Source organism: Aspergillus neoniger, assembly GCF_003184625.1.
Source record: "Aspergillus neoniger CBS 115656 unplaced genomic scaffold BO87scaffold_23, whole genome shotgun sequence".
NCBI classification, from domain to species: Eukaryota; Fungi; Ascomycota; class Eurotiomycetes; order Eurotiales; family Aspergillaceae; genus Aspergillus; species Aspergillus neoniger.
In genome coordinates, this window is record NW_020291151.1 from 604,161 (window position 1) to 623,631 (window position 19,471).

A 19,471-nucleotide genomic window follows, 5' to 3' on the forward strand; every position below is an offset into this window, starting at 1 on the left:
ATGCCCACGGATCATTATTGGCGGGTGTGCTGGTTGAATACCGGCTGTGGAATGTTTACCCGTCAGTGTCGGGCACAAGATACTGTCAGGGTTAGAGTGTAGCGGGGCCAGGTGATCCGTCACATATACTAGTCCAGAAGGTCCTTGTAGTCTAGATCCCGAGAGATGAAATGATTGTTTCGTATGGCTGATTCAATCGGGTGGTGTAGGTAGGCTGTGATTTATCGTGGACGTGTCAGGGTGCGGGTGGACTTTGGTGACAGTGTATATGGGATGGGGCTGGAAGTAATTGTCAAACAAATCATTAGGTAGACTGATTGGAGGACCTGGAGGAATGGTCATTTGTTTTGATGGAGCTGTTGATGGTCTTCTATCTACGGCGAGGTCTAGTACGTGGTTTCACGATGATGAGGCTAAAACATTCATTCACCTCATGTAATAAAAAGGACTTTTGTATGCTAAAATTCAAAGTACTCTATGACCAAGCGCGACAGGAACATGGGGTTTGCAGGCAGTCTATGGGCACGCTACTAGTCTTGGAGGAATGAAATAACCCGAAATATAAAGGATGGAATGATCGGCATGCGTATTAGGGGGGAACCGGGGATTATCAGAAGGAGGGTCACCGAAGGAGCGATATGAAGGGAGAGAGAGGAAAGAGAAGAGAGGAAACAAAAAGGCAAACTCACTCTACCAAACGGCATCCATCCAGAAGTACTTCCTGCTCACCAAGTAGTGCGTTCTGCGACCGGGCCGTGAATTTAACAATGGCCTGTCTCTCCGAGTATCTGACTTCCCACGTGATCTGCACTCTCACGCTGTACTCATTACCTACGCGCATCAGGCAAGAGAGGTTCAACTTCTGCAGGTGGAAACTGAGTGGTGGCATCCGTTCGGATTCTGTTGTTTCATTTGCGATATTAGCGAGACGCGCGCAGACCAAATACGATGTTCAGAGACGGGCAAAACGAAAGCCCAACATACTCACCACCATTATTAGCATCAGGGAACTCGGCTCTATGTCGAAGGAGATTTATGATGGTTATGGGCGCATTTCCAGCACGATAATGAATGTCGAAAAAAAGCTCATTCTGGTGCTGACTTTCAACTGCGTGGTCCTGGAGAATCATTCACGGAGGTGTCAGTCTGGGTTGAGATCACCTTGCTCGGGCGAGATGAAGCACGTCGATACAGACCTTGCGAATTATCCAGTGCGGGGAGGATTGCTCTCGGTTGATGCTCCCGTCACGGATGATAGCCCCCTCCGCAGCTTGCAGACCGTAGCTTGCGTCAAAATACAGGCGGGAGATCGCCCTGCCGAGGATCCCTCGATAAGTCGCTCCCCAGGACACTGATTCAGACCTATATAACAGTTAGCTCACAGTCTGGCATCAATGGGTATATTCAAACTTGCTCGTATGTGTCCAATCGATGTAGGGTAACCGTATGCTGCAATCTCTGTCGTATCTGCTCGACCAAGTACGGTACCCGACTCCCACCACCCGTGAGGAAGACAGCCTAGTGAAAAGACTGTCAGCTTGTACTGATTGATAGTTGGTAGGTGCAGGAAAGCATACCGGGACTGGTGGCTCTAGTGGGCGCGGTGGAACGATGTTGGCCATTATCAGGTCGATAATATTGACCACCGTGGAGTTCAGGGAATCCTTCAGCACATCTGGGGGAACGGTGATTACGCCAGTCTCATCAATCTGGATGGGATCCTCCTCAGTGCCATGGAATCGGCACTTGAGGTCACAAATTCTGTCCAGGAGGGCCTCGTTCAGCGGCCTAACGAGCCCAAAGATGTGCGGGGGCAGCTCCTTCATGTGTTGACGGATCGCAGCATCCAATGCTGCGACACCGAGATTAACCCCTGAAAAGGGTTAGCTATTGCCCTGAAATGCCAAACTGGCTTCAAAGACGATACATACCTGACGGTCTTCCCAGTGGTTCGTACACGGTATTTGACCCGGTCCCCTGAATATGAAAAGCACCGACATCCTTCCGGCAGTCGAGTCAGTTTGTAGCCGACGAAAATAGCCAATGACATCCCCGTAGGGGCTCGGGCACTTACGGTGGTTCCTCCACCGATGTCGCATACTGGAATACGGTCATCTTCCTGCTTCACGAGTCAACACTAGTTAGCTGATCGGCCATGTGGAGGGGAAAGAAACTAGGGTGGTGGGGTTTGGGAGGCTTTTCACTGACCGCTTGAGATTCCTTCTGATGTGTGAAATATAGAGCAGCAGCTTCTGCTTCGGTAAGGAAAAAAAGATTGTCAGCTTCTTTGGACCCGAAGCCTGCGTCTCGCACTGCTTTAGCAAAAACTTTCTGGTTGTCGGCAGACCAGCTAGCTGGCTGGCTAAACCAAAAATCGGTCCCGAGTGCGGCCGAATGACGTGGAGAGACAATCAAATTCTGTATCTCTGTATAGAGTTGACGAAGATAGTCGGAAACAAGCTGCTCGGATGAAACACCGTCTGGCAATGCTGGATTCGGGGTCTCGCGCAGGATGGGGTGCTCCGGGTCGTAGAGGAATAATTTGAGCCACTTGAAGACCGGATCCTTTCTGCTTCGTGCATCTTGGCCCCATGTTACACTCCTGTCTTGAAGGTATGCCAGCATGGTTGGAAAAATATGCTTGTGTTCGATGACCAAGGGCCTGATGATGTCGGGCGTGCTAGATCGCCTTTGGTTCCAGAAAGCGTACGACACACCTATATTCGATGTGTGATTCGTTAAAAGAGGGATATTCATCATGTGTGATTTTGAAGAGGGTCTTACAGGTTTTCTCCGTTCCAAAATCAACCCCAACAATCAGTTTTTTTTTCATTGAAGGTGATTGCATGGCGAAGATGATCGAGTTTGAAAGAGTCTTCAACTATGGTGGGATGCAGACAGGACGATTGAAGGGAATTCCGTGGTATGACGTGAATAGAGATGAATGCTGAATGGGAGATATATAGAATCAATGAAGGCTAATCATAAAATCTTGGACAGGACCTTGCAAAACGGTCAATGAAAGGAGAGAGGAAGGTTAGGGAGGAGCAATAAAGAGAGACGGGATCCGGGCCGGGCAGCTGCAATGGTTCACAAATCATAAGCAGCCATTGAACCCTAAATTTAGCAGGATACGAGTAAAGGATGAAGAGCGGATGACTGCAGGGCCACCTTTCAGCCCCCCAGAACAAAGCGGCCTGTCTTCCCGTTATTTACCAGAGCCTATCCCTTCAGTGTGTCTCCCCACGATTCTCCCTCACTTGACCTCAAACACTTCTCCCTTCCCAGATTCATTTCGTGTCCACAATTCATCCATCGTTAACAAGCATACTATGGTGTGTACTAGAGCTCACACAAGAGTCATGGAACAAACGCAAGCGCAGCCTTCGTCCTCCAACCTTAAAAGCTCCCCTGAGCAAAGCTCTCCACCTGGTCCAGCCGAATGTCTCACGAACGCAGACGAGGCCCCAAATCCTGCGGCCTCTCTGTCAGAGGAGGAGGACAATGTTTCAGAAACGGAGCATTTAGCAGTCCTCTCAAGGAAGGAAGGATACGCCCATGGGGTCGAAGAATACCAACGTTTCGTCAACGCGGGTGGTGGGACATGGATGATTAGCTTCCAAGAGATTGGGGAACGTTTTTACAAATTGGCCATGCGTGTTGTTGGATGGATGGGTAATTGGGTGATGGCGGATGCTGGGAAAATATCAAGAAAAGAAATGAACATTGTCATTGCTGCCCTAAAGGGGTATTGTGTCCAGGAAGACTGGACAGTTCTCCAAGGATTGCTACCACCTCGTCGGAGTCTTGCAGACCACTTCGCTGAGGCCCTGATCCATAAGGCGATCATGGAAAATGTTTTCTCAAACTCGTTTCAGTATCTTGATGGGAAAACAAGTTCTACGGATCAAGCCGAAGACAAGCGCTTTGCCTCGAAGCTTCAGTACCTCTACAAACGGTTCTTCGATAGTGAGTTGTCCCTTAACACAGAATTTGGTAGATGGGACTGACTGATATGTGTTCAGCCAACCCAAACCTCGCAACGCTATGGAAAGAGCAAACCCATCGACTGGCCAACTCAACAGACCCTGTCAAAGCACCAGGCGACCTGAGCTTTGGGCGGGACAATGCCAAGCGTCTTCTAGCCTGCGCGCCATCCCTGGCTGATGAGATGCTGGCCAGTGAGCCAATCGGTCTACTCCTGAAAAAGCGCCTGGGCCGGAATCAGGTGGCTAAGCGGAGAAAAGAGCTTATTGAGATCTTTGAAGCTTCGCTAGGTCTCATGAAGCTTTGTGAAACGGGGGTGGGGGGTCACTTCAAGATGAAGCGATTGTCGGAGCTAGGACCGTTGTACCAATGCGGTAGTTCCTACATGATCTTCAACCTCTGCAATGGTGATATTGTAGATGAGAGGGACTTTGAGGGTCGTAAAATACTTCTGGTCGTACGGCCAACTATCATGTACACTGATAGTGCGCCTAGCGAGCTAGATTCCCCCTACAAGTCCATGGCCGCTATTGTTTCTAAGGCTAGTGTTGTGCTGGACAAAGGGGATGAGGCCAAGGAAAGTACCACAGCCGAAAGAAGGATCATCATGCGAGCTACACGTTTTGAGGAGGGGGAGGTCTGTGTCAACACGTCGGAGATGTTCTGATTATTGGTGACGAATCGGCTTTTTCCTTTTTCTTTCCAGTTTTCCAGTCTTTCTCTTCATGCTTGGTTCCATGGATGTTAATAAAAACAGAATGAAATCATCCCTGTTATTTTACAACTCATTTCACTCACCATCATTGAAGGAGTAGCCTTCCAACAAACGGGCACTCATGAGTTGACCGATGATCTTAATCCCGCCCGAATGTCTCATCTGGAGGCTGAGCGGCAGCAACAGTCCAGCATTACCATTCTCTCCAGCCTCGTATAGCTTGCTAAATTTATCGCCAGTCAAATTCCTTGTGTGACCAATGACATGGGCACGTTGGAGGGTGAAATATAGGATGAGGAGGAATAAAGTCCAGCCATTCCCTCGCTGATCCATTGAACAAATGATTCGTATTATTGTGCAACCCGGTCCGTTTGCCAGGTCCACTGTGGCTATAATCACTTCACTCTGAAATCATCCAAATCGTCGGGTTTATGCGGATTACTGCCCAACACATGAGACGAATGTTGACTCTGTGGACGATTTCTGGATGGATGGGCCTGGCCTTGGAACAAGCTGTGCTTCATCCCTGTACGTTACCGTAGGAGGAATAGCTAAATGGATTGATTGAAGGACCTACAGGGAAAGTCGACTGTCTTAATGAGTTGCTTGATGGTCTACCAGCTATGGTGAGATTCAGTGCATGTACCTACGATGATGAGACTAAAACATTTTTATTCTTCTTGGAACACAAAGGGCTTTGGTTACCCAATCCAAATTATGTGCCTGACTGACTGTAAAAAAAAGTACGAATGGGAAGGTAGTCTATGGGCACGCCAGCAGTCTTAATGATGAAATAATCTGGAGTGTGAACTCAAGGAGTTAAGATCTAGAGTTATCCGGTTTGGTAGGGTTGGGATGTTGGACCGGCTGAGCTCTTGTAGAATGTGATGATTGGGGCTGTAAAGGTGAAGTTTGAGCCAAGGATAAACAGTATACCCGCTGGCCCCGGTCTTTGGACCCCAGACAACGTTCCGATTCCAGTTGTTCTCATACCCAATAGTGGTAGGGAAAGCAGTTGTTTGGTCGATGGTGAATGAACTGATCAGAGGCCTCAACATTCGTTGGGGATTCGATTCGGTGTGCATTATCCCTACACCCGACCACGAGACGTTAACTGGGGCAGAGAGTCACAGAAGGTAGTATGATAAAGATCTTACGGGTCTCAGTGGTGCCAATATCAATGCCAAAAATTAGCTTTTTCTCAGCTGCTGCAGCAGACATCTTCACACAAGGATGGGTGGGGAGCTTTGGTAAGGAAAGGGGGGGGGGGGGGGGGGGGGGGGGGGGAAGGAGTAAAACAATGGGTCACAGTATGATTGGAGTTTTGGAACTGGGGTAAGGGATGGGGTAACAGACAAGAGTCCAAAGAGAGAGAAAGACAAGAAAGACTTGACTTGTACTGAGGCGGGAAGGTATAAGGGTAGGGAGGGGAAAGAAATAAAGAGACAGACAGACGGCAGATTCCCCTGCTTTGTTCTCGCTGCCTCGAATTGCAATCAGCCATGGAACCCTAAGCCCGGTCGGAATACGAGGAGCGGACGAGGAACGGATGACTGCAGGGCAACACTCCGGGATATTTTGGCCTTTCAGCTTTTCCGAACAAAAGAAAAAGCTGTCATTACGGGAAAAAGAAAGGGACTTTCTGGCCTCGACTCTCCTTACCACCCTATCACTTTCTGACTTTCTGACAACTTACCCCTCGCTTAACGTTTTGTCTTTCCCTTATCTAATTTCTGGTATCTATCTAGGCTCTCACTCTCATAAGTTGTACTATGGTGTGCACAAGGGCCCAATACAGGGCTCGGCAACAAGCACAGGAGAATTTCTCATCTTCCAACTTTGACGGCCTCTCCCAAGAGATCTCGTCTCCGAAAGCTCCTAGGACCCTTGAAAACGCTGAAATGCCTAGAAACATCGAAACCCCGGGGGACACTAAGACGCCCGAAACTACCAAGATGCCCCCAATTACTGATGTGCCTGACGAACTTGGAACTCCCGCGAACACAGAGGCCTGCGAAGAACTCGAGATGCCGGAGGACACTGAGATAACCATCCCCAGCACTGCGAGACAGGAGCTGGACGACCAATTACACCCTCTCTACGCGTATGACTTTCTAACCAGGGATCAATACCTGGCTAGAGTCAGATCCGCAGAGCGTCTTTTGAATACTGGAAGTGAGGGCTGGGATTTGGAGCCGCCACAAATCCGACAAAGATATCAGAGGTTGAGGATCCGACTTACTTCTTGGATCCTCTACTTTGTAAACAACGACGTCGGGAGTTTACCAAGCGCAAAAACAAATCTCATCATCGCCAGTCTGGAGGGGTATTGTGTCAAGAAGGATTGGACTATCCTGCAAGAACAATTGCCAGCTACCGTTCACAAGCGCCTTGGAACTCTCTTCGCTGAGACCCTCATCAACAAGTTCATCATGGAGAAGATCTTTTCGAACCCATTTTGGTACCTTGACGGGAAGGTGGATCTCGCAGACCAGGGAGAAGACAAATGTTTCCCAACAAAGCTGCATTATCTCTATCAGCGGTTCTTCAAGAGTGAGTCCTACTTTGATCCCAGTCCTGATCACTGCTGAAAGCTGACTGACAGACGTCTAGCTAACCCAACGTTTGCAACCCTCTGGAAACAACAAACGCATCGACTGGCTAATTCGACAACGAATGAGCACACAAATGGCGATCTAAGCTTTGGACAAGAGAATGCCAACCGTCTCACGGCTCGCGCACCCTTTCTGGTTGATGAGGTTCTGGCTAGTGAGCCACTCAGCCTGTTACTCAGGGGGCCCTTGAAGAAGGATGAGGCCCTCGAGCGGCGAAATCATCTCATTGGTGTTTTCAAACAAGCCAGCACTGTGATGCTTACCTGTGAAGCATATTTGGGTGGTCATTTTGCGATTCAACTTCTGCCAGAACTTGGACCGTTGTATGACTGTGAGAGCGACTACATGACCTTCCTCGGCTATGATCCGGAAAGTAGTAGCGACAAGTCCACAATGAATGGCCGTGAAATAATACTTGTAGTACGGCAGGGCATTGTCTATTCACATATGGTGCCTAACGTAGCTTCTGACTACGATTCTATAAGCACCATTGTTGAGAAGGCTACAGTAGTGCTGGCAGAACAGACCAGCGGAAGCGAAAAGGCGGAATCCCTAGAAGGGGATCCAGGCATCGAAGCTGCCGACAATGATGAAGGAAGGGTAAACCCGGAAGCCTTGAAGCAGACGCATTTGGGGGATACAGCTTCGGGACGGGGTCACGTAATGGTAATTAAGGCATGGGAATGACTGATCTCTTCTACCTCTATTTTGTTCTTTCAATCTGTACTTTCAATCTGTGCCTCTCTATTCTCTTCCTCTCTATTATTATTGTTATTATCGTCATCATTATTATTATTATTAGATTTCCATCACTATATCCCCCCCCAAAACTCTCATTTCTCCCGCCCTCGGTAATAGTTAGCTTCAGATACTAAATGCAAACTTTCTTGCGGCTGTACGGCTCGTTTCACTAAGCACCTTTCAGATTATCCCTCCGACAAACGAGCAGCGAGGTGAGTTGACCCATCATTTTGATTCCGCCCGAATGTCTCATTTGAACGGTGCGCAGGAACACCGGTCCGGTATCTCCAATCTCCCCACCCTCGTACGGCCTGATCGCTACTTACCATTCATTAAGCATTGTGCAACAAATGACGTGGGCTCGTCGGAGAATAAAGAGATCGAACGGGGAGGAGCAATGCCTAGCATTTGCTCGTAGATACATCGAACAGATCATTCATATCGTTATGCAACTTGCTCCGTTTGCCAGGATTCGGTGTGGCTGCAATCCACTGTGGTCTGGGAACATTCAATTGTCAGGGTTACGTGGATTGCTGCCCAACTCATGAGGGAGACGAATCTTGGCCCTGGTGACCATTTCTCAATGGATAGTTCTGGCCTTTGAACAAGCTCTGCTTCATCCCTGTACGTTACTGGAAGTTCCCGTTCCTTTCCGCACGGCTTACGCCATATTGCCTCTTGCCTTGAATACGAGCGCCTTAAAACTGCCACCACTTCTGCGATATGATCTGGCTTAGCCTCTCAGGGCACGTAAGAGTCGATGAACCTCGTATCTCTCACACTGTAGCCTGAATGGTGGCGCAAACCTTTGGTTTGATGCCGGTACTACCTTGTGAATGGCACTTGGGTGCTGCTTCTCGCGGTCGGAAGGCCAATGGGAAATGGTCGCTGACTAGGTCCGACTTCCGCGACTGAGAGTCCCGGTGCTAGGTGAAATTACTCCGTGGAGAAGGCTTTTTGACGATAAGCTGCTGGTCCAGACTTTCCCGAGACGCGTAACGCCATGCTGACGTCCACTGTTAACAGGTCGATCATCCGGCCCCTTTCCGTTTCCGCGGCTTCGGCGTTTGCTTCTTCGGACTGCTTGATCTTTCGGCTTGTGGCATCAAGAATCAACCCATGCAGGTTACTTCCATCACAAACGAGACCGTCGCCCGGTCGTATTGACATGATGTGTATCGTTGTTCATTTCCTGATGACACTAGGGTTACATTGTGGGTTGTGGGATGTTACCCCTATCGTGAGAACAGTGTTCGGATATTGATAGTAAGCTTTCCAGCGTGCCGTCATCACTGCAAGTGTGTTTCAGAGTCTGAAAGCTTTCTGATTCGAGCCCTGTAGCAATCATGAGAAGAGAAAAAGCCAAATCTGTAGCAAAGGCTGATGATGCTACTCTACCTCGTCGGAGATGAGCCAGTTTTCGGTGCCTCACATGACACGACGAAATGCCCTGACGTTGTGCAACCTTAGCAATATTGTCGATCTTTGCACAGAGACGAAGTGAAGGCCAGACTCTTGGGCCGGAAGTCCAGCTTGATTATGGATATCCCACATGCCGATATAGATGTTTACACTTTGTTCACAACACGCGAGAAGGTAGTTGTCAGTAACTCGCTGTAAGCACAGGTACATACTCCCATCACGTGGTTGAGTGCAGATCGGCTAGACCGTAAAAGTAGCTCCGTTGACTGTATTTCTCCCATTATTTTACTCCGCCAGTCACGTATCAACTTTTCAGGTCAACCCATCAGTTACAGTCAGATTACCGAACTGGCTACCAAGTTCATCCTTCACAAGTTGGCGAAATGCGCATATCTGTGAGCGATTATACATCATTTGTTTTTTTCTTTGTCTCTACGTAGCAGGTATGCCCAGCGTTCTACGAATTTTTACCATGTATGACTTAGGGATGGCGTAGTATTATGGTCGGGAAATACGAGAAAATACCAAGTATCTTTGATTATTTCGGTTGCCTTTAACCTGCTATGAATGGTCTTGCCAGTCACGTGCCGTAAAGTAATGTTATCTGCCCCTAGTGTATAATTACCAATACAAACAGTATTATTTTTAGGTGGCTAATCAAGGAACAACCGGCATTGGCATATAGATCAAACATCCTTTGGATTTCTTGCCTAACTAGTGAGGGTCACCAGCTTCTTATGGACTACGTATAACATGACTGATTTGTATCTCTGAAAGGGTCGAAAGACTCTACTTGTTCGCAATGGTGGTGCTTACCGTCACGTGTAAGTACGTGGGATTCATTTGACTGCTCGCAAAGGGTCAAGTGACCTTTGCAACTTATCACGTGCTTTGAGACCTTTCTCCAGCATCGTGTAATCATAGAAATGATCACATGACTGCGGTCGCGCGGTCGCGGATAGCAGTAGGTGCAGTCTTAGCCAGGATGTTCAATTCGTATGTTTGAATTAATTTCAGTCTTTTGTCTGTCGAGGAAATGAGCAAAGGCGGATATGTAGACTAGGGATCCTTACCGAAGCACATGTAATTTCGACCACAACTTTTGCCTAAGGCATGATGGGCTTTATAGGCGGTGAGTATTCTGCAAGATACGCGAATTATAGTAGGAGGCGGTGTAAGCGACCGCGAGAACAGGAGCCTTTCCTGATCGGGTCAACGTGTTCAAATGTATGCCTGGTGAAAGGGGCATCAATGATTGGCATCCAGGCACTTGTTGATGCTTATCATCTCACCATCCATGCCAGTATCACCAGACGTAAGAGCCATATGCATATCATGACGATCTACAGCTTGCTTACCTCTCGTATGTTTAATTTCTTGTATAGAGATGCCTGACTAGGAACTCCAAAGCATTACTGCGACCAGCCTTGCATTTTGCATACCACTCAGACCAACATTCACAACACTGAGCATTCACTGATGACAACATTCTTATCACGAGGTGCAATACTTGTTATAATTGAGCTGTTACCCCCTTCTATTCCCATCTAACACACCAAAGTCGTCACATAATCCCATCTTCTAAGCTAATTACCAACACCTTCTACCTCTCACCGCACAACTTCATCGGACCATGTATTGGACCTACGAAGCCAACGCCAAGGTAAGCGAGCAGACCCTACACATACACAATCTATGACAGACACAACTGACAAATGAAAGCTCTTGGTCGGTGTATTGGAGCAGATGCGTGGGAAGCTCAAGCTAGATTACGAACGACTTGCCACCCACATGGGCAGCGGTACCTTGAACCCTAGTATAAATCCATATTTACACCAAAGCTAATCCAGACAGATTGCACTGCATGTGCGATCGAACAGCAGATAACAAAGCTCAAGCGTCAGGCGAACAACTCCAGTCCCACCAAGAGCACTGCCGGCAGCTCGGGTAACAAGTCGACCTCAACTACTACTCCGTCTAGTATACCCAAGAAGCGACAGCCTGATATCGCTTGCATTTTTCACAAGCGTTCGGCTAAGAAGACCAAGTTGGATGATAAGGATGCACCCGTCTCTCCTTCTAAATTGGTAACTGTGAAGCGGGATATCGAACCGGATATCGTCTTTGTTAAGACAGAGACTAAGTCTATGGTCATGGAAAAAATCAAGGAGGAAAGATCGTGATTGATTCCAGGTCAATATCTCTCTGTTAAGTATTGGGCGCTGGGTTAAGGGAGGAAACACCGATGTGGAATATGTTTTCTTTGAAGAACAACACGAATAGCTGAAGGACTAAACTCATACAATCAGTCTAATGTTTGAATGAAATAACAACCCGCTGCTCGAAACGTCTCATGAGCCATCAATGATTTCAATTCCAACACCCTGGGTTCCTCGGTATGATTATAAGCAGAATCGAAGGAATTTATTTATATTGATTTAGACTACTAAAGCCAGACGACAATATTCCACATAGGATGAATATGTATGTTTGATCTGCTAAACAAAGAAGTCAAAGTAGACATTGTATCAGTTACTCAGATCTGACATTAATAAGAATAGTCCATTATCACGACCTCGTTTTACGCTACTTCCTGTAATTATGGCACAATACCCACAACCGCTCCTCTACCCGTTAGTTTCTTGCTGAAACATTCGCATCCAAAGTGGCCAGCCACTATAGCAAACCAATGGAAAACCCCTCTCCGTTGACAGTCTCTATTCTTTGTTGTGGCTCCATGCATTCACAGGCCTCGTCCCTAGCACAGGTCGGCATCGGGTTCCTTTGTTATCTCTATTTCCGCTGCCCTTTTCTCGGACTCTTTGTTACCCTTGGCGTCTCTCTGAGGGCCCGTTATTTGCAGCATTGCACGCTTGCCTTTGCTTTTGGGAATGCCCCAAGGTGGCAGAGGGTTATGGAGTGACGATGTTGATAGCCACTTGTTTGAATGGGTCATGACGAGACAGAACTAAAGTAGTATAGCCTATTAATGTAGGATTGAATGTATTGTGGATTGTATCAGATGTAGGTCTCGATATCAGGTTTGTACCTGGTATCTTCTGACATGGTCACTTTTAGGATATAATTCATCCAAATGACTTGTTCTACCTGAAAAAAAATAGATGTCAATAATATTGCATTCCCATCGATATCAGATGAGAGCTATATTCATATGTCAAGGGAGTTGCTTGATGGCTAGCCCCCTTTGTAGCAGATCAGCTATATGCGCAGCGGATCATGGAAAGGAAGCACAGTGGCTGGGTTGATAAGTGCCGAGCACAGAACAATCAAGGTAGTTCTGATCTTGACTATGTGCTGGCTGTGATGTTAGTAGAGACACTTTTCAACTGTTCTCCGTAGAGTCAAGGATTTCGAGGAAAAGATATACGGAGTATGAGTGTAGTATATTATTGAACTAATATTCTTTTGAAACAATTCATATTGTCTGGTCTTTTGGATCTAACAGAATATTCTTTGATGGCCGAGTACAATGAAAGGGAAAGCAGACGTGAGCGGAGGAGAAGGGAGCTTTATATAACTGCTAGACGTAGTGTGAATACGAGAAGACTAATTTGGAGAGTGAACAGTAAGATCATAAGTACGTGAGATGAACTGAATGACTGTAGTGAAAGACCACTTGTCAATGAATATGTGACAATATCCTAGATAAATACCTTATCGAGAAGGATATCTGAATATGTAGGCGTATACATCAACTATAGCCATGAGACACCTCTACTTTGTAGGAATTTACTCGTCTATCTCTATCCACAGACTACCGAAGAGTTCATCGCTCAAATCTTCTGCACCCGACGCGTCTCCCCATCAACAGCCCGCAACAGTACATACAGTGTCTCCAACACCGGCGTAGGAACCCCCAACTCTCGCCCCTTACGCACTGGTGTACCCACAATCACCTCAATCTCCATCGGCCGGTTATTCTCCCGGTCGATCTGCATACTCGTTCGGACTGCCCCCAGACCTTGAATTCGTGCCAGTTGGGTGTCGATCAGATCATCCGGAAGAGGAACACCCGCAGCACGAGCCACAGCTGCGGCCTCGCTCATGAGTCGTCGCGTGAAGGGAATGGCATCAGCAGAGGATTGCAAGAATGCTTGCGTGTCCAAAGCGGTCAGGGTCGTCAGGGTGTTCCAGGCACAGTTCCAGATGACTTTGGACCAGCGGGTGGGTTGGATGTCGTCGTGCACCGTGTGACGAGTCTGACCTGCGGCGAGGAGGCCAGTGAAGGTGTTGAGACGCTCAGCCTCCACAGCATCTGGAACGTTGGGGTTCGGGTAAAGGCCGAGTTCGGTGTCTTCGGATGTGGTGTGGATGACGGTGCCTGGGGTGGGCTGGGATGCTCCGACCCATGTCTGGGCGAGGTCAGTGGGGTTGGCTGTTGAAGACGTTGAGGATTGGGGAATAGACATACAACGCAGGAGATGATACTGCAGGATGGGTAAGCCTCGCGGAATGGCTCTTCGTTTCCCACGCCGTTCTGGATAATTACGATTGTGGTGTCCTTGCCAATTGCCGGTGCTAGCGAATGGACGGCGCCGGCTGGGTCAATGGCCTTGTTGGTGCAGACAACATAGTCGACTGGGTGGGTGAGTTCTGAAGGCGAGCGGACCACTTTGCGATCGGGTTAGTTGGTGATGCTGGTTGTGACTGCGTGAGGGAGCAGTTACCGTGGTCTGGATAGAATCGATGCTCGCCGTGATTGGCACTTTTCAGAAGGATGCCCTGTGTGGTAGTGAGTTTATGGGGTTTTGTTCGAAAGCCACTGAAAGAGACTCACATTCTCTTTGACGGCTGCGTAGTTGGACCGGGCAACCACGGTAAGACGAACTTTGTTACTACGATGCAGAATAAAGGCGTAGAAAGAGCCAATGCTGCGATTCAGTTAGATTCATCGCCAGGCAGAGAATTGGAGGAGATTGCATACGCCCCTAGCCCATAGAGAAGGACATCAACCTGGCTGGCCATGAGCAACAAATGATTGAAAATAAACTGAATTAGAGACTGGACTGACTGACAGGCAAATAAGAGGAGTAATAGTAGTGACAGTAGTAGTAGTAGAGCCAAGCTATAACAAATGCGGGGGTGCTTCCCCGCTCGGAACAAGTCCGAACTCGTCGGGAAAGTTGAAAAGGCTGTTGAACCCAGTAAGATGCTGCATAAATAGGATAAAGTCAAAATTTCTTTTCAGATCTATGTACATGATGCAAAACTCCGAACCACCCCGGTCTATCCCGTTCGCCAAATTTTTGTGGTATAATAGTACATCCGTAATCATATCGCATCACTCATGATGATCGGGCCCAGGCTCAAATCTCGACTCTCCAATGGGCTGCATCTCGATCACTTCCGGCCCTTTCGCCGCGTCAGTTCCTCCATCTGGTGGTTTGTCGACCAGCCCAACCGCCTCTTCGTCGACAGCATACCGCCACCGCCCATCCGCCTGTAGGAACATCCGAAACCCATATCGCTTGTCCAGCCGAGTCAGATGCTCTCGCCGCTGCTCATTGGTCCAAGAATAGGTGTTGCGAAAGTCACCCAGCATGCGGCTGTGCGCAACCCAGGGAATGATCGCTCCAATGGATCGTGGCATCCGGGGCCCGCGAAACCGACCGCGTCGGGTGCCGAAGACGACTAACACGACCAGCGTGTCTAGCGCAATGATCACCAGCGCCATGGCCAGCGAGGGCACCGACGGGACCATGGTCCACGTATTGGAGATCTCCGTGGCATTACCGGCCGACACCACCTCATCCAAAGGCACCAGATACATGTTTCGCCAGATCGTGAAGTAGGTGCTCCATACCCACTGATACACAACCTGCGACTGTGTCATCAATTCCAAGGCGTTGAGCGGAACAATCTTCTCGTGCTGCCGGTAAAGACGGGCCACGAGAAACCCTGCCCAGTCATATGACGAAACATAAGACCGGTTCCGTCCCGGTTCCTCCCCCACGAAGCTCTGAGGGATGGCGGCAAAGACCTTGTTAAATTGGCCAAGAGCCATCGTCGCATTTTCATACATGGTTCCTGACGTGGTTTCCGTACCAGGAATCGGGTCTATGTCGGATATCTGACCCCGTCGGTCAAAGGTCACGGAGAAATTTTGAAGTTGCACATGTGGTTCACATTGGAGCGCAATGGTGTTGTCATCGGTGAAAGGTGACTCCGAGGTATAATTCCACCGTCCAACCACCAGCACCGTCGACATCTGACACAAATCGGTGTCCGTGTCCGCCACCGGAGAAAGAAAGTGGATGGAGAGGGCAATGGCGTCGCTGGGGCGTACGAGCGACGTCATGTTAACCCTACACTGCCGGCTGACATCACGCGACGGTCGATAGACAAAAAAGGTATCCTGGTCGTCTTCTCTCAAGTTCTGGGATGTCTCCAAGGTTTTGCAGTCCAGATCACTACCGATTCCGAGCGTGGTCGCCCCGTACATCAGGTCAGGGTCCGAGTCGGTGTTCTTGATCGGAGCAAATGAATGGTTCGCAGACATCCATGGCAATAATGGTACACCGCTAGTGGCGCTGTTCTGGATCAGATCAAACTCCGTGAAGTCCGGAGCGAAGTCTGTCCGTAGGAAATGGGAGTGGCTGTAATTGACGTAAAGAGATGTTGACGGGAGATAGGACTCCGTCAGTCTCTGCGTGAACAGACCACCGGCAACAACAGTCAGCAGGATGTTGGCGATGCAGGCAAGTGAGACGAGGCTTAGAAGGGTATGCCGATTCCGGATGGCTTTTCGTAAGATCGACCAAGGATTCTGTGACGCATAATTCATAGACAGCGACGTTTGAGCGGCCACCATGCCGCGCTGAAGGTGGACCCACGGCTCTAGAATGCTGATGTTGCGAAGGATCGAGTTGCATAGAGCCGCCACGGAAGATGCGACAACAGATGGGAGAAAGGAAGTTATGGCCTGCAGTAAACTGGAACTGGACTGGGAGAGATGTTGAAAACTCCCGTCGTGGGCAAGTGTGGCTGCCGTCACTCCCATCACAGCGATGACGGCAGCGAGGAGAAGAAATTCGATGATGAAGATGGGTATTACCAAAAAATGCGGCATTGGGTCGACACGTGTCCGCAGTTGCTCACTGAGAGTGACCGGGGAACCTGCTCTAATTAGCTTGAAGTCCACAGGGCTTGGAGTATATGGACTGACCGTCTGCAGTTATGATCTCGAGTCGGGGTCCCGTTGGTCCCTGTTGCCATCGAAGCCAACAGTTTCGCAAGACTTGACGTAGCTGCCGTGTCGAGAATTGGTGGAATTCAGGTTGAGGATTCGCAAGGATGTTGTAAGGTGTGAAGACATCAGTCAACATGCTACACATAGCACCGATAGAGCTCGGGTCACTCTGTAGGATGTTGGGTCGGGTTCCGTAAAAGTAGAGGAGAGACATGGTGAGACAGATGGCGATTGCCAAGATCACCTCAGAAAACAACGAGGCGAACGACACAACTGCAATGGCAACTTGCGTGGACTCCCGTTGGGCCGGTGCATTGGTCGGGTTCTGGTCGGGGTTAAAGAGCCGACTCATTGTAAGCACAAACGTCTCCGCTACACTTCGTTTGACCTTGCTCTCGAATTCGTCCGTCGTCATGACGGTCGATGCATCCAATACCAGAAGCGGCTCGAGGTCGCCCAGGTCCTGGCTAATCACAGGCAACTCTGTGACTGTCGTATCACCGGTCGTCTCATTCAATTCGATAAACAGCATGTCGCCCGTATATGGTGCTCGCTGGGCCAGGAGATCCTGGAAAGCGTCAATATTGAGCTGGTCTGTTCCCAACCCCCGTTCGGTATCAGAGTATCCATAGATGTTTGTGATTGAGCTGTTAGCATGCATGGAGACCTTGGCCTCCGCCTGTCGATATTCAACCTTGCAGCCAAAGATGCCGGCAGATGAAGTGAACTCGGAGCCCAACTGACTGATGCTATTCGCTCCGGCCACCGTGGCATTGACCGAGATGACGACACCATATAAATCATAGGGATCATCGCAGCCACGAGTGGTAAAGGACTTTCTACGGCTGTAGACAGGTTGCGACTGATTGTTCCACACGGGCTCCCAGTACCGTACCTGCAAGTAATCGGTTGTCGGAAAGAAAATATTGCTGTAGTGAAAGTCTAATGTGCATGTCTCGTTCGTCCCGGGGATATCCTGCAGCTGCACGCCCGTTACATCCCACGAGAGAATAGGTGGATCGCTCGATGTGTCATTGATGGAAACAGATAGGTGGTCATGTGCTACAATGTTGCGACACTCCATTTGAGACCAGTAGATGGTTTGATTGAGCGTCCAAACCGTACTTTCCCGCCGGTCTTCCATGCTGATTTCGACGGGTGCTACTGCGTAGCTGGAGGACTGAGAGCTATGCAGGTTGTCACGAGCAGTAAGAACGGAGTCCAGAGCCAGGGTGTCATTGCTTTTCTGCGCCTTGATCCATACAGCCTGGGTATGTAGGTCCAGCAGCTGGGGCCAAGTCTTGATGTTCTCGTTGCTCACTACGGTGATTTCACGGAGTTCGAGAAGGGTGCTTTGCAGAGCTGGAAGGAGCACGCGGATGAGCAGGGTAGCGACAGACACGAGCAATACGACCCAATGGCCTCGTTTGGCCGAGGTGAGCGGCGTAAGAAAGGACTGGCCGAAGTTGTAATTGATGAAGAGAACCGATGCCGGCGCACCCTCCGGGCGAGAAATTTGGAAGTATGGCTCGAGGCGAAGAACATCATAATCGATGAAGGTCCACAGGGTGACAAGAATGAGGGCAGCAATGATGGGAAGATAGTTGTAGGCGAACGACTGGGCGTCAGACACGGTATCGGTGTCTGGGAAAAAGTATAGACCTCCATACTGATCGCTATACCGGCGAAGTATCTCGAGCGTGATCAGCATCGCAAACATGATCGCAGCAATCCAACAGAGGTATGCGGGACGCAGGGCAACAGGCCGCCATCCCCCCGAAGCAGTGGGTTTTCCATTATGCAGGCTGGCGCGGATGAGGCCAAGATGCTCTAAAGGCATGAAACTGGGTCAGTCCTGCTGGAAGACGTGTAGATAGCCAGTAGAGGAGCATGCGATGGGCAGTATTAGACTTACGGGAGATATACAGCCGGACATCGGACAGACTCTTTTCCAGGCCTCCGAACATGCTTGAGGGGCATGCTCTTTTGGGGGCAAACGGCGGTGTCGGAGGCGGACCGGATGCTGTGTCATCGCCCAAGGGATGGCTCATGGAGGGAAGTCGACGGGGCCACGGAACGGGTTCATCTCTGGAGATGGGTGATGCGACAGACAAACGGAAAGGACATGGTCGAAGCTGCCAATAACCTTCCTAGCGACGTGACGAACGCGATGTAGGGGATTGAGAGGGGGAAAAGAAGCGAAAGGAGAGAGAGGAAGAAGGACGAGGAGGGGGAGGAGAAGCAGGCGGAGTGAGGAAAGAGAGGAACGGCGAGAAGAGGCCGCGAGGATGACGATCGACGTTTGAATCTCGCCGGCAATTCTTGATTTGCGTAGTCGGTGGGGGTCACGGGCTGCGGCAGGGGGGGGGAGGGACTTAGTACTAAGTAATACTAAGTTGGCTGTTCACTGAATAAATGTTTGCCGTTTTGCCCGTTTAGGCTGGTGACTCCCCACCCATTGGCCCATCACAGACCGCACAGCAGCCGTCTCTCCCCCAATCAGAATCTGACAGGGTCTGAAATGTAAACTCCATTGGTTCGTCAGGGACTGCTGGGTGGGGGCTATACTCTGGGTAAGGGCTCAGGCACTAAACCCAATCGGCTAGGCATCGACCACCGTCTGGGCCAATCTGGCGAATAGCGGGCTAGACAGGGCACCTCTTCGGGACTAGCGAGCGCAGGGTTCCCGATGTAGGGTCTTGGGGCTTTGTTGAGAGTGGGCAGAAGTGGGCTGACCGCACCACGCTGGGAACCCACAATGGAAGGGAAGAATTCGGCTTT

The 19,471-nt window shown here is 49.5% G+C and overlaps 6 protein-coding genes across 6 annotated transcripts; 3 read left to right on the forward strand and 3 right to left on the reverse strand.

The window, feature by feature from the left end:
* Positions 1–685: 685 nt before the first annotated feature.
* BO87DRAFT_427690 (Hsp70 family protein) lies at positions 686–2,625 on the reverse strand (the record flags this gene model as incomplete). Its single annotated transcript, XM_025627420.1, has 8 exons — positions 686–900; positions 989–1,118; positions 1,197–1,362; positions 1,484–1,518; positions 1,578–1,873; positions 1,932–2,001; positions 2,075–2,119; positions 2,209–2,625. The coding sequence occupies 8 exons, from the start codon at positions 2,623–2,625 to the stop codon at positions 686–688; spliced, it is 1,374 nt and encodes a 457-aa protein (XP_025478178.1).
* A 737-nt stretch (positions 2,626–3,362) lies between these two features.
* On the forward strand, positions 3,363–4,654 carry BO87DRAFT_312632 (uncharacterized protein; the record flags this gene model as incomplete). Its single annotated transcript, XM_025619587.1, has 3 exons — positions 3,363–3,683; positions 3,747–3,969; positions 4,026–4,654. The coding sequence occupies 3 exons, from the start codon at positions 3,363–3,365 to the stop codon at positions 4,652–4,654; spliced, it is 1,173 nt and encodes a 390-aa protein (XP_025478179.1).
* A 1,949-nt stretch (positions 4,655–6,603) lies between these two features.
* On the forward strand, positions 6,604–8,004 carry BO87DRAFT_398556 (uncharacterized protein; the record flags this gene model as incomplete). Its single annotated transcript, XM_025625378.1, has 3 exons — positions 6,604–7,255; positions 7,415–7,720; positions 7,781–8,004. The coding sequence occupies 3 exons, from the start codon at positions 6,604–6,606 to the stop codon at positions 8,002–8,004; spliced, it is 1,182 nt and encodes a 393-aa protein (XP_025478180.1).
* Positions 8,005–10,729: 2,725 nt separating this feature from the next.
* BO87DRAFT_460580 (uncharacterized protein) lies at positions 10,730–11,836 on the forward strand. Its single transcript, XM_025629021.1, has 4 exons — positions 10,730–10,795; positions 10,866–11,143; positions 11,203–11,281; positions 11,335–11,836. The coding sequence occupies exons 2-4, from the start codon at positions 11,114–11,116 to the stop codon at positions 11,661–11,663; spliced, it is 438 nt and encodes a 145-aa protein (XP_025478181.1). The 5' UTR covers positions 10,730–10,795; positions 10,866–11,113; the 3' UTR covers positions 11,664–11,836.
* A 1,346-nt stretch (positions 11,837–13,182) lies between these two features.
* Positions 13,183–14,512, reverse strand: BO87DRAFT_338455 (ketopantoate reductase family protein). The gene is made up of 5 exons (XM_025620590.1): positions 14,426–14,512; positions 14,279–14,372; positions 14,169–14,223; positions 13,913–14,112; positions 13,183–13,853 (listed from the first exon to the last, which is right to left on the reverse strand). The coding sequence occupies exons 1-5, from the start codon at positions 14,464–14,466 to the stop codon at positions 13,275–13,277; spliced, it is 969 nt and encodes a 322-aa protein (XP_025478182.1). The 5' UTR covers positions 14,467–14,512; the 3' UTR covers positions 13,183–13,274.
* A 70-nt stretch (positions 14,513–14,582) lies between these two features.
* On the reverse strand, positions 14,583–19,030 carry BO87DRAFT_338459 (DUF3433 domain-containing protein). The gene is made up of 3 exons (XM_025620591.1): positions 18,606–19,030; positions 16,667–18,520; positions 14,583–16,617 (listed from the first exon to the last, which is right to left on the reverse strand). The coding sequence occupies exons 1-3, from the start codon at positions 18,739–18,741 to the stop codon at positions 14,783–14,785; spliced, it is 3,825 nt and encodes a 1,274-aa protein (XP_025478183.1). The 5' UTR covers positions 18,742–19,030; the 3' UTR covers positions 14,583–14,782.
* Between the last annotated feature and the right edge of the window lie 441 nt (positions 19,031–19,471).

Excerpts from the sequence above, each read along its gene's own strand:
- BO87DRAFT_338455 (XM_025620590.1), bottom strand. The coding sequence starts at position 14,466 with ATGGCCAGCCAGGTTGATGTCCTTCTCTATGGGCTAGGGGC. Across the intron at positions 14,373-14,425 it reads CTTCTCTATGGGCTAGGGGC|CATTGGCTCTTTCTACGCCT; the intron begins GTATGCAATCTC and ends ACTGAATCGCAG. Across the intron at positions 13,854-13,912 it reads GCAGTATCATCTCCTGCGTT|ACATGGGTCGGAGCATCCCA; the intron begins GTATGTCTATTC and ends GACCTCGCCCAG.
- BO87DRAFT_338459 (XM_025620591.1), bottom strand. The coding sequence starts at position 18,741 with ATGAGCCATCCCTTGGGCGATGACACAGCATCCGGTCCGCCTCCGACA. Across the intron at positions 18,521-18,605 it reads TGTCCGGCTGTATATCTCCC|AGCATCTTGGCCTCATCCGC; the intron begins GTAAGTCTAATA and ends TCATGCCTTTAG. Across the intron at positions 16,618-16,666 it reads CGAGATCATAACTGCAGACG|GTTCCCCGGTCACTCTCAGT; the intron begins GTCAGTCCATAT and ends TAATTAGAGCAG.
- BO87DRAFT_460580 (XM_025629021.1), top strand. The coding sequence starts at position 11,114 with ATGTATTGGACCTACGAAGCCAACGCCAAG. Across the intron at positions 11,144-11,202 it reads CCTACGAAGCCAACGCCAAG|CTCTTGGTCGGTGTATTGGA; the intron begins GTAAGCGAGCAG and ends GACAAATGAAAG. Across the intron at positions 11,282-11,334 it reads TGCCACCCACATGGGCAGCG|ATTGCACTGCATGTGCGATC; the intron begins GTACCTTGAACC and ends TAATCCAGACAG.